The 15181-nt window shown below is 42.7% G+C and overlaps 1 protein-coding gene across 1 annotated transcript; it reads left to right on the top strand.

Moving 5' to 3' along the window:
* TMEM114 (transmembrane protein 114) lies at positions 1–15130 on the top strand. Its single transcript, XM_064725827.1, has 4 exons — positions 1–195; positions 1422–1502; positions 10129–10266; positions 12649–15130. The coding sequence occupies exons 1-4, from the start codon at positions 12–14 to the stop codon at positions 12879–12881; spliced, it is 636 nt and encodes a 211-aa protein (XP_064581897.1). The 5' UTR covers positions 1–11; the 3' UTR covers positions 12882–15130.
* The last annotated feature ends 51 nt before the right edge of the window (positions 15131–15181 follow it).

Here is a 15181-nt window from a genome sequence, read left to right as displayed (position 1 = left end):
GCGGCGGCACCATGAGGGTTAACTTGGGCGCGCTCTCCCTCTTCGTGGCCCTGGTGGGACTTTCGAGCTTCATCTTCCTCGTGGTGGCCATCGCCACCGACTTCTGGTACATCATCGATGCCTCCAAGCTGGAGGCGTCCCAGAACGGCACGGACGCGCTCAGCTCGCACTCGGGGCTCTGGCGGACCTGCCGCGGTGAGTGCGCGGGGCAGCGGGACCGGGGCAGCGCTGCGCTCCGCATGCGGGATCGGAGTGCGGGATGCGGGATCCGTCCGGCTGCGGGCTCGGCATGCAGGGATGCGGGATCTGTCCGGCTGCGGGATCGGCGTGCAGGGATGCGGGAGTCCGGCTGAGGATCAAGCTGCGGGGATGCAGCTGCACGGGTCCCAGTTAGTTGTCCATCTGCGGCGGTCTGGCTGTGGGGATGCGGGGATGGGGATGTAGGATGGGGATGCAGGATGGGGATACGGGGATGGGGATGTAGGGTGCAGGATGAGGATGCAGGATGGCGATGCGGGATGAGGATGCAGGATGGTGATGCGGGATGGGGATGCAGGATGTGGGATACGGGACGCGGATGCGGTGTCCGTCCGGCTGCAGGGTCCGGCCCGGGGCAGTGCCCGCTGCCGGCGGAGCTCCGGCTCTACCTGGTTGGAGGACGGGCGCTCCCCGGCCGTGCCCCGCACCCGCGGGCAGTGCCTTGTCAGTACCTCCCGCGTCACTTGCCCAAGGAGACATGGGGAGAGCGAATTTTCTGCTGCTGTAACCTGATTTTACATTAACTTTTAATTCAAGATAATCTAATAAACGTTAACCATTTGGAAGGAAGGAGATGTCTTTTCATTTGGCTCAGGAAATTAAGGGGCGAAAGTTCTGGGTTAAAGCCATTAAAATTATAAACAATAACATATCAAATAAAAATAAAAACACTATCTAGTTTATTTACATAAACAATAGAGTTAATTTAAATATAAGTATTATTACATATCATCCTATAGAATTATTAGATTATAATCCTATAGATCAATATATAGGATTTTCCCCATGTAGTTATTTTATTTGCTAGGCATTTAACTTTTGGTTTTGATTCCACTCTTAGAAGCCAGGAGTAAGTAATGTTTGCCATAGGCAAGAAAGGATGTTTCCAGAGGAGCAGGGAGAAGGAGCGGGTTGCAGGAATTCTCCCTTTGCTGTGCACTGAGCCCTGTTGCAATGAGCAGATGTTTCCCTGCTGACTCCAGTGGTCAGGCTCCGTGGGAGCAGCTGATGCTGCATGCTAAAACTCCTCTCATTTCCTTCCCCACCTAGGAGTGGCTGGGTTAGGAGCAGTAGTATTATAATGATTATATGTACATGCAAAAAACCAAATATATATATAGCAAACTGATGTAATAGTGTAATTTCCCCCCTTTTTCTACTAGTGAGGAGTGAATGTTACCCTTTGATAAACCCCTTCTGGCACGAGAATGCGAACATCACCGAGTCACACAGACAGCTTTTGTGTGAGTAGCTTTTATATTATTTTATATTTCCATCCATCCTTCCCTCCCTCCCTGGCCACTTACAAGGACTCATTTCTGATTCAGAAGGGGAATTCACTGGGAAAGTGTTTTGACTCTGCTTCTGTACAATATCTGTCACTGTCTGTGGTCTTTAAGTGTGTTTACTGCTGAAATAACCATCTATTTGGTGACAAGTTCAGCTGATTTCTGCCACAGGAGCTAAACCTCTGACTGGAATGGCACAGGAAGGTACGCAATTGCTAAAAATAAAAGGCAAAAAGTGTTCACAATCACCTCAAAGGAGTCTGATCACTGAAAATGCTTAAAAACACATTTAAACTAATCTTTAACACAGCTACTTTTCTAGCATTTCAGTGGGGTTCATGGCACTGATGAAAGACTTAAGTATGGGAGAATTTAAGAAAATAAATCAATGACCAAAAGCAGTGTTCAAAGTCTTTGAAGAACATTGTGTTCAAAAACATTAGGCTTCTAATATATTTTCCTCTTTTTCTTTAGATTCATTTGTCAATGCCAGAATGTTTTCGAAAAGTCCAAACTGAACATTTTCAAACACTTACAGAAGATGATTTACCAGCTTTGCATCATGTATTTGGCACAATCCTTTCCTCACACACCCTTGTGTATGGGCTTGCTATTTACAATTTTTTTTTATTTACTCACTTCTCCCTGACTCTGCAGAATACATCCATTTGTATTTTGTTTCTTAAAACGGAACTCTTGTCCTCAAAACCAGCCATTCCCTGGGTTCCGGAGAGGCTTAAAGGGTTTTTAAATTTTAAAGTTTTTTGGAGCAGCAGCTGCAGGTGCAGCGCCCAGAGGAGGTGCTGGGGCTGTGTCACAGCTGGCCTGGGAAGGTCAGAACCCAGTGAGCTCCTGAAGCAGCCAAACAAACACAGCAGCATGGTCAGGAGTGACAGCCCAGCATTTAAACACATCAGCAGGGTCAGGACTTGCAGCCCAGCATGTCTCTCTGTGCTCTCAAATAGGAAGGGCCAATTTTTTAATCTTCCATGCCCAAAGCAGAGGGCTGTAGCTGCTCAATGGCTCTGAAATCAGGGCAGTGATGGCTGGATCACTCGAGCCTGTGAGGGGTCAGCATTAACTGAGCCTCCCTGATCATGTTTTAAGTATCAACACCTCCACTGTTATGTCGGTCCAACATTTCAGGATGAAACCATTTGCTTTTCAAAAGCTGTGTGCATATTTGCAAAAGGTTATTTTTCTCAGGTGAGAGATTGCAGCTCTTCAGTTAAATAGCAAAACAAACCCAAAAAGCAGTGCTCTTTTGGTTATACAAATGATGTTGGCTTGGAAACAAAGGATGGCTCTTTGTGAGTCATGAAGTGTAAGAAAATAGTGGATATGAATAAAAATTGTATTAATGATGATGTTTACAGACTCTTTGGGGCCTTGGAGAATTTTTTTCTCTCGCTTTCACATCAAGTACTATTTTTATGCTCCTGGAAAAACACTTCTGGACTGCAAAGACACTTGCATATTTTATTATAAACAGGCATAGTCTGCCTGAAAGTGATGAGAGAAGGAATCAAAGATACTTCAATTGAAAAAACCTGCTAGGTTTGATTGGAACACTACTGAGTTACCTTGTTATTTTTTTGCTCAGCTTCAATGCAGTTTCAGTGTGATGAGGCTACAGATCCTCAGCAATAGCAGCTGAACATAGAAAGGACCACGTCAGTGTTTCTTTCTTCTATGAAATACAGATATTTCTAGACATCTAGATTCATCAGGTCCTGAGATAGTACCTTCTACATCAGCTTCACTCTTCTCTCTTAAATGCTACTGACTATGGCCACTGAATCATATTTAGGCAGATCATGGCAAAGCATCTTTATCTACAACACATTTTAACAAGAATTTTGGAGGGAAATCCTGTGATCATGGATTGCAGTGTAGTTACAGCAGTTTCTTCATCAGCTCCAATATGTGGCAAACAAGCTAATTGCACAGCTTTAATAGGTTACTTCACAAAAAAGACATTTTTCTCTCTGTGCGCCTGTGAAGGTGTCTGTGAGGCACAGTCACATGGGATTAATCTCATTCCATCTAGCTGTGCACTCATATTTCTCACTGTTTGATTGGTACTGAATTTCATGAGCTCTGGCAACATCAAACCTGTTTCCTTCTGATTATTCCTAAAAAGACTTTAAAGGACTGTCTCCTAAAGTAGGCACTTAAATCACACATTGGTCACATCCCTCACTCTCCAGAGTCTGAATGCTCTTCCTGGCATGAATGAACAAGACACAAGTGCAAAGAGATTGGAGAAAGTCTGTGTGTGAGTGCAAAGAGCTGGGACTAAGTGGAAACAGAAGTGCTGGCCACTGCCAGAAGACAAACCCTTCATTAGAGAATGAAAAGCCTCCATGGTCCCTTCCTCCACATTTCCAATATCTCCCCTATTCATCCCAGCAGATTCCTTTTAGGCTTATTGTGTACTTCAAATTGAGCTCCTGGCAAATTAAAATAATTGGGTGCATGAGTTAAACCCCTGTGCTAGCAGCAATATTTCCCAGGCAATCAACCCAGGGCTGGCTGAGCCTGGGACTGTGGTGTATTTTCACATCACAGGAGTGCCCTCGAGCTGCTCCTCTGATGGATTGGACACAAACACTCTCTCCTCTTCATTAGCCTTCCCTTTCTTCTCTTACCACCCCCCAGCTGAACATGCAGTGTATACCCTCCCTCCCCTCAAACCCACAATGGATAAATATTTCCCTATTACAGATTACACCATGGCCTGGTTATTTGTTTAAAACATCAGACACTGTCTAAAGAAAAATACCACTCTACTGCCTGCTACTAACTTTTCTGAAAGTTCTGCATTAATAAAATTATTTTTCACTGGAGATGTACACTTTCCTCTGGCCAAAACAGGAACAAGATGAAACTATCACTTTCTGTAATTGAGGCAGTTATTAGAGTGTCTTGGTGACTACTAGGATTAAGGACAGCCCTCTGAAAATTCCCCTTAGAATTTAAATTTGTTAGCAAAGACACCTCTGTTATTTTGCCTTGCCATGTGTTCTCCTGTGCCAGCAAGAGCAACATTTTTCATGGTGAGCTGAATCCATCTCTCTCTAAATGACAAAATAAGGATGTCACTGACTTCAAAGGCACTGCATTGAGCTCTGAGCAGCTTCACCATTTTCCAGTAGCAGAAATGTAACATCCAAAATCAGATCTAGATGTTGAGGATCACACACAGAATAGAAGGAATGGCACTGCTTAATCAGCTGAAACCTTTTCCCCAAGAGTTTGAGCTTTCAAAAATAATTTCTTAAAAGAAAAGAAAAACCCAAACAAGAAACCTCAACTTGTTACACTGGTGAAAAGTTGCTCTTAGACATTTTTGTCACATAAATATTTTCCATTTACCAAAGTCTATGTTGTTAATAATAAATAAATGCCAGTACAGATTTAGCTGAAGGCAGCACCAGTGTAATCCTTGCAAAATATGGTAAATATTTCTATTCAAAACCAGAAAATTTCTCTTGAATCTCAGTTTTGCACTGGAGCTGCTGCAGGGTCCCACCAGCACTGCAGAGCTGGGGCTGGAGTTATAAAAAATAATGTGAGAGGAACAGCTGTTCTTTCTTACTGTCTGTGTGACACACAAAACATCTGCATTAGGCACCTACAAGGTAAGATTAAGCCTCTGACAATCCTGATTTTTTATCAGAGATTTGAACAACATGGCCAGTGATTGATTTCCTTTTACAGGTCCATTTTTAGTACTCTCCTCTATTCCTGACCCATCCAGAAATGAGTATTTAATGAATGTGGTTTCCACTCATATTGTTTTTCTGTTCTAAAATCAAGGCAGGAGCGTGCAGCTGCCCATGCAAAACTGCCTAAAGTGTTCTCCCCAGAGTATTTTTATTTTTTCTGTTTTAGACATGAATGTAACTGGAAGCATGAGGCTGCACTCAGGTTCGTGCTTCCTGCAGGGAAATGATCTTTGCAGCAGAGGCAGCTCTGATGCCTCAGTTGTTTTAATGGAACAGCTGCCTTGGTTTCTTCCTCAACAAAATGGGTTTAATAGCAGAGATAAACTTGTCTGGATTTCCTCACAGCATGTGGACCCTGTAACAGTCATGCACCAGCTGCTTTCACACTTCACCCTGCTCCAGATTTACTGAGTTGCAGTTTATAATGTTGGAAAGAATGCTCTATTCTTTGGCCACTGTGGCTTTTTTCCTGAGGGATTTACAGCTCTTTGCAAATTTTCTTTTGGTTTTAAGCTACCAGAAGGAAACAGCTGGGGCTGGAGCAAGAGCCATTTCAGAGGCCAAGTGAAATGAGACCCAGATGATGCACACAGAAATTCTGGTTTAATTGGTCTGGTAGGTGTGTACCTGTTTCTGAGCAACAGTGCACTGTTCCTTCAGAGAGGGGCCAGAGGACATCTGCTTCAGTACTTACTGCAGCTATAACAGTAAATATATACAGAAATCTGAGATAACTGCAGCTGAGGCCTAACCAGTGACAAGTTCTGATGAATATTCTCATTTTCAGATTCATTGGTACCCCAGCAGCAGAATGTGAGCCATGGTGCATTGCTCACATCCATCATTCCACCCATTCCTGCTCCTGCAGGTTTTGTCAGTGCCACCTGCTCCAGCTCTAGCAGCATTTTATTTCTGCTGCCTGCAATTGGTCTTCCCGTTCAGCTCAGAGATTTTTTGAGAAAAGCAGGAAGCCAAAACATGTAACACACAGACCAGAGCCTGGCTAATCATCCTGGAGGCCCCTAACTCTTGAGCAATCCTCCTCCATCACCTTTTCTCTGTTGAACAGGAAGGGATCCTTCCTGACCCTGTGACCCAAGCCCAGAAGACTCATATTTAGCCACAGACAAGTTCTTTCAGTTGTTCATTGGTTTCCTAATTTGTTTCCTTGCTTTTTCCTAGCAAGCAGGTCAGGCTTTCTCTGTGCACTTTTTCTTCCTGGCTTTGCCAAGTCCTACTGGAGCAGCCCCATTGTTTTTAGCAACTTCCATGAGTTTGTTTCAGCTGGAGGCTTTTGTCTTCCTAACTGGCTCTTTAGTTACTGCTGGGTAACACAAACAGGCCCTTAATTAAGCTCTTCTGAGCCACTGCCATTTGGAGTATTTCTGATGAGGTGATATTACAAATTTCTAGGCACTATTTGCTATTATAAGCTGTGCAAACAAATCCAAAGTTAGTTTGAAGCAATTAAGCTGCGGGATGTTAACAGGAGATGATTAACAAAACTGCTGGGCTTGCATTTGGTTACTTCTGACCCTCTCAGTGTTTCTATTTCATTCCACAGATTTCCCTCACAAACAACTCCTCAACAACTGTGTTGGGTGGTAATTTAGAGATGCCTGCCAAATTCTCAGTTCTGGACACACACTGCAGATGTCATTCTTGCAGATATTTGGCCAGAGCTCTAGTCAAAGAGCCTTGGCTGGCTAATGTAAAACTTCAATAACCATGATTAAGCAATTTGATTCTTTTTTGCTTCAAAAAAAGAGAGCGTTTCTTAAAAGTTTATGAGTTTGTTTTGGTATTTCCAAGATTAAACCACTGGATCTTTCATGTTGGGCTAACAGGGGACTCAGGTGTTGAGAAATAGGTGTGGGAAACTGAATTCTGTTTTACAAGAAAGTGCACATGCCTCTTCTTGTCTAAAATGCTTAGGGTGGTGTTTTTTTTCCCAATACTAGAGCAATTTCATCAATATGAAGACACTTATATGTTTAATACATAATGCATCAATGTGTATTTCAACAGAAATTAAAAAAGCACTGAAATGATGGTAAAATGAATGTTTTAACTTCTTTCACAGATGATTATTGAAGACAGAAACACAGTAAAGATATTTTAAGTCATTTTCTTCTATAAACTAATTCTGTTCCTCTAATCAAGGGATATAATGGCATAATATCATATGCCAGATGGCATGAATTCAGATTCCTGAGTGGTTTCCATGGCAGCATTTTAGAATAAGTTTCCCAGGCAGTTTCAGATTTCATTGTACAAATGAGTAGTAGATATTGAACTAGAACACTGGAGATTATAAAAGTACTATTTAAGCAAATAGAGTTCACTAAATATTTGATTTCTAAAAAGCTGCCAGTGATTAATGAGGAGTTTGATTCCAGCTGTGGGTAGGAAAAGTAAGGCTCTGTCACTCTGTCACAGTGAGGTTTGTGGGTTTCAGCTGAGCTATCCCTAAACCCTATATTTTCACTGAAGAGGGCACAAAAATCAGAGTTATTCTGATATTGCAACTGTCACAGATGATTAATGTAATCTAGGAAGCTCCCAAGGATGGTCTGGTATGGTTTTCCTTTTCCTTTCCTTCACAAAGTTCCATTCAGAGTGTGTTTTCCTCACCCACCTGTGTCCTGGCTCAGCTTGCAGCAGCTGGAATCACACCATGACAAGAAAAGTCAAAGAAATGGCAAATTAGTGCTGCTGTCCTGAGGTGGAGTTTGTCAGCAGGGACTTGGGCTGGTGAGGGAAATCACAAGGCAGAGAGCCAGCCATGAACTTTTGGTTATTTTTATTCTCTCTCAGCAAGGCCAGCTCTGAGGACAGACTTGCACCACTCTTACATCCATACTTTCCAAATGTTAATTACATCCTCCAAATGCTTTTTCACCTTTTACCGCAACACCAAAGCTAAGGTGACACATGGATATCATAATGGTGGGGAATAATCAAAAATGAGACCAAATAACCCTCAGCAAGCTCAGATGTGGCTGAAGAGCACACTCCTGTTGCTGCTGCCTCTCTGGAATAGGAGAACTGATTTGGGTGCCCAATCTCTGCTCTGTCACACTGTGTCTCATCACATCCCCAACCACCTCGAGCCACATGAAACTCCTGAGCTAAGTTCCATGGCTATTTCTCTAAGTTCCATGGCTATTTCTCTATTTTCTAAGTTCCATGGCTATTTCTCTAAGTTCCATGGCTATTTCTCATTTGGAGTCCAGCTAAGGTTTGCAGGCAGTTTTGACATGCTGCTTGTTCCCAGTGAGCTGAAGATTAATCTGGCTGTTAGCACTGAGAATTGTTTTAGATGTTTGTTGGCCAGGAACAGCAGCCATGGCCAGTTTTGCTGAAGGAGGGCCCAGAGAGTGTCCTCAGCTTCAGAATCAAAGAAGGGAAGTGCTCTCCTCACTGCAGAATGTTGAATTCGTGGTTTCTGAGCATCAGCTGGTCCTGATATGGTCAGCATATGTGGCACTGAATATGAAAATATAATACCAGAAGCAGAAAAACACCCCAAAAAATTGTTACCTCCCAAAACTTTGTAATTTTGCAACAATTTCTTAGCCTTTTTTTTTTTTTTGTTAGCATGTCCTGTGCTACACAAAACAATATCTGGAAGGCACATTCTACTCAAGTACAAACATCAGCAGTGCCTTGATGCCATGCAGACCCTTCCTAACCTTCCAGGCTTCTGGAACTGAACAGAGACATGCATGCAGTTGTGTCTGATCTTTGTAAAGCTGCTGTAGAGGATGAGCTGGATCCTTAGCCAGAGGCAGATGCAGCAGCTCCAATTCCATGGGCAGTCACAGTGACTTGAAAAAATTGATCATTTGATCACACACCAACTGTGAGCTCCTAAGTGATTCCTTTTCCTAAGCTAATGGTGTATTGTTCCTCTGAAATTAAATGAGACAATGAAGCCTAGACATCGTCAGAATATGGATTTTACATTTTCTTTTCCCAGATACTCTGAACTTTACTCTCAGATACTCTGTACTTTACCAACAAATGATACTGGAATTACTTTTTTTTTTTTTGGTTATTATGCTAAACTAAGGTTGGGTTGAAGGTTGTGGATAGATTACATCAGAGAGAGCAATGACACAATAGTGGTTTATGATGGAAAAAACCAGGGTGATATGAAAAAATACATAGCAACCCTCTGTTTACACAGCTATTAAAATGTTATAGGGATCAAGAAAGACTAATGTAGAACATTTAGCATGGGAGGAAGCAAGCAGGATAGGTTAATGCACTTAGTGAAGCTGCTGCAGAAAACTGACAGACAGAATCAGAGCTGGATGGCAAAATTTCCCTCTAGCTGATGGTCAGCTGCAACAAAGGAAAAGGTCAACAATCTGCTACATCAGTGCAGCAGAGGACACGTGACAGCAGAGAAAGCTTTAATCAAAGAATGGCTGGATCTCACCTCCCACACAGAACAGTGTTTTTCACATAACAGGGCTGCTTTCCATTAGGGTTGCCAGTGCCTACCTGGGTGCATCACCTGATATCAGCTGGCTCAAGAGCTGAGGACAGTTTGATTGCTCATATGTGTCTGTGTAGACAAATCCTCTGTATCTGTGGTCTCTGTTTGAAGCACAGGCTGTGACCCTGTGAGGGTTTGTTCTGCCTGTCACCTTTTCCTCCATACCATATGTTTGTCCTGCTGATTTACACTGAAAACCAAGGCCTTGTCCAATTTCATGTTTGTGCAGCACAGAACGAGGCTGTGATCCTGATCAAAGGGGCTCTGCACTTAATGATTATTGGTACAACCACTGACACCATAATAAAATACTACAATATTAACATTCTTCATTTTTCTCCAGACATGCATGGAACATTTGTCATCCTGATGCCCCTCAGCCTGATACTGATGATTTTTGGAGGAATGACTGGATTCATCAGTATTCTTGCCAGGGCCTACCTGCTGCTCCTAATGACTGGACTGCTTTTCCTTTTTGGAGGTACTAAATCAAACTCCTGGCCTAACTCTTTAAGATAACAAGAAGTGGTATCTGGGAAACATCACTTTGTTTCCCAGGGAATGAAAGCAAGAATTTTGCTTTCAGAATAATGCTGGTGTTCATTCCCCTGGTGTCTGCTGGGGTCCTGGCTCTGGAATGGAGCTATAGAGGAAAGGCAAATATCCCTCCTTGGGGAGTGAGTCACCCTTTGAACAATCCATGTGTTCTGTGCCCATTAACACCAAAGGTTCAATAACTTCTCAGCATGGTGCACAAATCCTTTACAGGCAGGCTAATGGGGTGATGGAAAAGTAACCATGCAATTACTAAATCTTAGGGTTGCACATATTTTGCAGCTGTTAAGAAAACTGATGTTTTTAAAAAGGCATTTGCATTGAGTTCCTGAAAAGGGACTTTTTAGGCATGTTTTAGAAAGTAATTTATGCATTAAAAAATCTGAAAACATTCTGTCAAAGTAGGAAAACAGGAAAACTGTGTTTAAATCTGCATCTTCTCTTCCAAACAGATTTTCAGTGCTGTTTCACAGTGTAACTTAAACCAGAGATTTTTCCTGACAGAAAAGGGGATCCTCAGAATTGGCTCTCATCAATTGCTCATACAGTCCTATTTTTAAGAAGAAAATGCTAAGAGATTGCTGGAAGCAAATGCTGCTGTCTCAAAGCCTTGACTGAGCTTTTTAGTCTGAAATGCTCTAACACAGATCAGCCATGCCCCATTGTGATTGTCTCCTAAAAAGAAGAGCAAGTTCTAATTTCAGAGCAGCAGAAAGCTGTATTCACTGAAAAGGCTGCTGGAAAACTGCTCCAGATAGATATTCAGTGAAAGATGAAAGGCTGTGAAGTGCCAAGCATGATTATCCCCCTGGGGAGTGGAGCAAGGCCCTTTCTGAGCTGTTTGGGGCTGCAAAGAGGGAAAGGAAACACAGAGGCAGTGCCAGGAGAGGGTGCCTGAGGAAGAGATTCTGCTGCAGGGTCCCAGGAGAACATGGGCAGACTCTGGGTGGCCTTTGGCTGGGACCAGCCCCCATCCTGCCCTGCTGGATGCACAGAACAGTTTTGTAGGACACTCAAATTCACAAAGTTGAGTATTAGTTAGGCAGTTCTGTCTTAGCAGAAAGAGATATTTGGAGATGCCATTCCAAAAATGTGGGGTTTTTTAAACCCTCAGAACTGATATGTTCCATATGTCAGGACATCAATAAGTTTCCCTTTTTTTTTTTTCAAAGGAATTTGCACAGAATTCAGTGCACCTTGTTGAAAATGTCAACAAATCAGTCTTTTCCATTTCTGCTGACAAAAGATATAAAGCAATTTTTTCCCTCTCCTTGTAGAAGACTAGAATAAGGTACAGGCATCAGATGATGGTTGAAATCAGGAATATGAGTATGAATTTGGACTGATGGATAACTCAACACTCTTCTGTCTTGGCTTGCCTCTAATCAAACATATATTTCTGGCAAAAAGGCAGCTCATCAGGACTTACTGTAATTTCATAGCAAAATTTTCTCTCTCGAATCAAATCCACTATTTTGTCCTGAAAGTGTTTCAGTATTTACTTTCCCTGGGCTGCAGTCCTTTCATCCAGGGCCTTGTTACTGCCTCTTCTCTGCTGCTGATCCAGTAAAGGGTGATTTCCATCAGTACCTGTCCTTTGACTGACAGGGATGCCAGGCTCAGGATGCAGTGTGTACCTGTTCCAGATATGCCATTCCCTACATTTGCCACCTTTTGAACAGTCTTTTCATTCTGAAAACATCTGGCTCCTTGTTTGAGTACCCTTATTAATTTATCTTTAGTCTGTTCCAGAGATGTTTTTGACTCAGGTATTTGGCAGTGATGGGAAGTCATGGCAGCACAACACTTGGTGGAAGGTGATAGTGGAGACCAACAAATTTACATTAAACACTCAAAACTGACAATAGTCAGGGAACAGCCTCAATTCAGTGACCTGAAATGCAAGAATCTGGGTCTCTGTGGGCTTTCTTGCACAGGGAGACAGCTGTCCATGGTGCTCAGCCATGAGGAATCAGGCAACATTACAATCCAGTTCTGAAAGCAGAGCTGCACATGCATTAGGTATCTGTAAAATACATGTTTATTGAGGGAGGCTTGCTGCCAGATGCTGTGGTTCAGTCTTTGACAGTGAGAACACATTTCTCTGTGGACACAGATGACCCTGCCTTTACTTCTCTCTCACCCTCATTGCCCAAGAAACCAACCTCAGCTAGATTTCAAAGATAATCTGTAAATCTGGCCTGGCTGGAATAGGAAGGAATGGCAAAGAGGCCCCAGGACATATCCAATTGATTGTTTTTAATTTCCTCAGTGGCTGCTAAGTAGCTGAACATGTTTCTCCTTTCAGCTCTCGTTACCCTGACAGGGATCAGTGTCTATATTGCATATTCAGCTGCTGCCTTCCAAGAAGCTGTTTGCCTGCTGAGGAGCAAGGATCTCCTGGTGGAAATCGACATCAGGTTTGGCTGGTCCCTGGCTCTGGTGTGGATCTCCTTTGTGGCAGAAGTGCTCACTGGGGCCGTGTTCCTGCTGGCAGCAAGAGTGGTGGGTCTGAAACGGCAGCGGGAGCAGGCTCTGTGAGCAACAGGTGCCTTTGCAGCCACAGAGCCATGCGGAGGCTGAAAATTCAGATTATTTGGTCCATCTGGTCACCAGGGGCAATAAGAGTGCAAGGCTGAGCATCCTGTCAGCTGCTGTAAGCCTTTTCCCTCATGGGTGTCTGTAAAACACAAAGACTGGTAAATCAGTAAAACATTCCAGGTGTTGTCAATTAGGAAACCCTTGTGTCCTTAGAAGAGAGTGCATTGCAGTGTTTGTATTTCCAGAATAATTTCAGCTGGCAGCTCATCAGACATCTCCATTTGTTGCTTAGAACAAGGCAGATCTCTTGCTTTCTTTTCTCCTTTCTGCTGTCTCAGCAAAGTGACCTTGCAGGCCAGATTTTGGTTTCTCCTGAGAGCTCTTAGAAGGACGGGGACCTGTTGGAGTGAGTGCAGAGGAGGCCATGGAGATTCTCAGAGGACTCAACCCCTCTGCTCTGGAGATGGACTGACAGAGCTGGGGCTGCTCAGCCTGGAGAAGAAAAGGCTCTGGGGAGACCTTAAAGCCCTTCCCAACACCTAAAGGGGCTTCAGGAGAGCTGAAAAGGGACTTTGGGCAGGGGCCTGGTGGTTGGAACTGATATTTCACATTCACAACTGATATTTGCAACCCAAACCATTCCAGAATCCTGCACTCCAGTAGATAGTAGTGCCTGTGATGCTGAAGTTCTCCAGAGCAGTGCAGTGGTGAGCGCACTGCAAGAGGAAGATACAGCTGTTTTCCAGATGTTCTAATGAACTGCTGGGGACAGCCCCAATCTCTCAATGATCAGCCTACATACTTCTCTCCTTCAGCTTTGTCAGCTCTGCAATGCAGGAGATGTATCTGATGTATTTTCCAGTTTTTACTTTGCAGTTTTGATGATGCTTTTTTTTCATGAAGCTTGTGCATGTGCTTTATGCTAGAATGTTTATCTTGTGCTGAAACTGCTGAGTAAACTGAACATGCAGGACACATGAATTCCATTTTGGGTGCCAAGCAATCCAGTTTTTCCTCTTCAGTGCCCACTGAAGTTATTGAAGGAAGTTCCCCCTGACTGCTGTGCTGAACAGAGGCTTGAATGTGATAACAGCTCCACTACATTTCTGTTGGATCATGCATTTCTGGAGGCCCTCAGCACTGTGCAGCTCAGGACTGTGACTCAGGAGCTGTCAGGCACCCTCTGTCACTGGGCAAGTCCCTTGTACATTCTCCAGCAGCACAAAGGGCATCATTCACCTACCTCTGTTAAACACCAGAACAATTTTATCAGTGTGTCCTGTGTTTAAGATTGCACTCTGACCAAGGTCAGCTCTAATCTTAGTCCCAAAGTACCAATTCTTTTATGAAAAAATAGGCTGGGAGCTCCTGAGAGCTGACAGACTTTGGAGATAGAAGGGAGCATTTTAATGCCATGTTGTGAATGGAAAACTGAGCCAGGAAACTTGTCCAAGGTCACATGAAATCAGAGTTTCTGAATCTTGGGCTAAGACCTTACTTGTCAGATCTTGCTTGTTATTGGAATTAAATGAGGCTCAAAATCCTCAATAGACTGAGCAGTAGAAATTCTGTGACTAACTAGTACAATTTTGTAATCTTAGCTGCTCCCACATTGGTTTCAGGTATTTTCCATGTTGCCTTATGTTGGGACCATGTAATTGAGTCATTTTACAAGTTAAAGCATACCAAATCAGCTCTATAAGAAGTGTAAGAAAAAAAAAATCCTTTGTAGTAAAAATTCCATGTGCTTAAGTGAAATATGTAAAATGTAATTCTCTGTTTTGGTGGTGGTGAAACTATTTATAATGCAATTTGTATGATGTTACTCAGACATTACTGCAAGCTGTAACAGTAAAATATCATCTGAGTTATTTTTTGTATATTTATTACAGATGTTATTTTAAAGTGGTTTTGAACATTGTAAAATTAAATAAAATGACATCTCAGAGTGGGAATTATTTGCTGAGACGTGAAAGAACTAAGATATTTATTTTCTTTTACCTTTTTCTGCAGATTTATTCTACTGTTTTTATAATGCTTTTGAAGTTCCTGTGTCAGATGTGGTAGGTTTTTAAAAGACATTTACACAGCTACAATATAAAATACTCAAGTGATCAAATCTAATTAGCAAGCCAATGAATCTCTTATTGAATTAAAGCAATTCTCATTTCCATGCCTCTCCTAAATTTCTCATTCTGGCTTCCTGCAATATCTGGCACAATGCTAATAAAAGAGTATCTTCTGCTCCTGAACGTTTGCATAACCCCTGAATTTCTCTGAAATTCCTTCTGAACACAAAG

This window comes from Zonotrichia leucophrys, chromosome 14 (assembly GCF_028769735.1).
Source record: "Zonotrichia leucophrys gambelii isolate GWCS_2022_RI chromosome 14, RI_Zleu_2.0, whole genome shotgun sequence".
Lineage (NCBI taxonomy): Eukaryota > Metazoa > Chordata > Aves > Passeriformes > Passerellidae > Zonotrichia > Zonotrichia leucophrys.
This window is presented reverse-complemented; position numbering and strand designations above follow the sequence as displayed.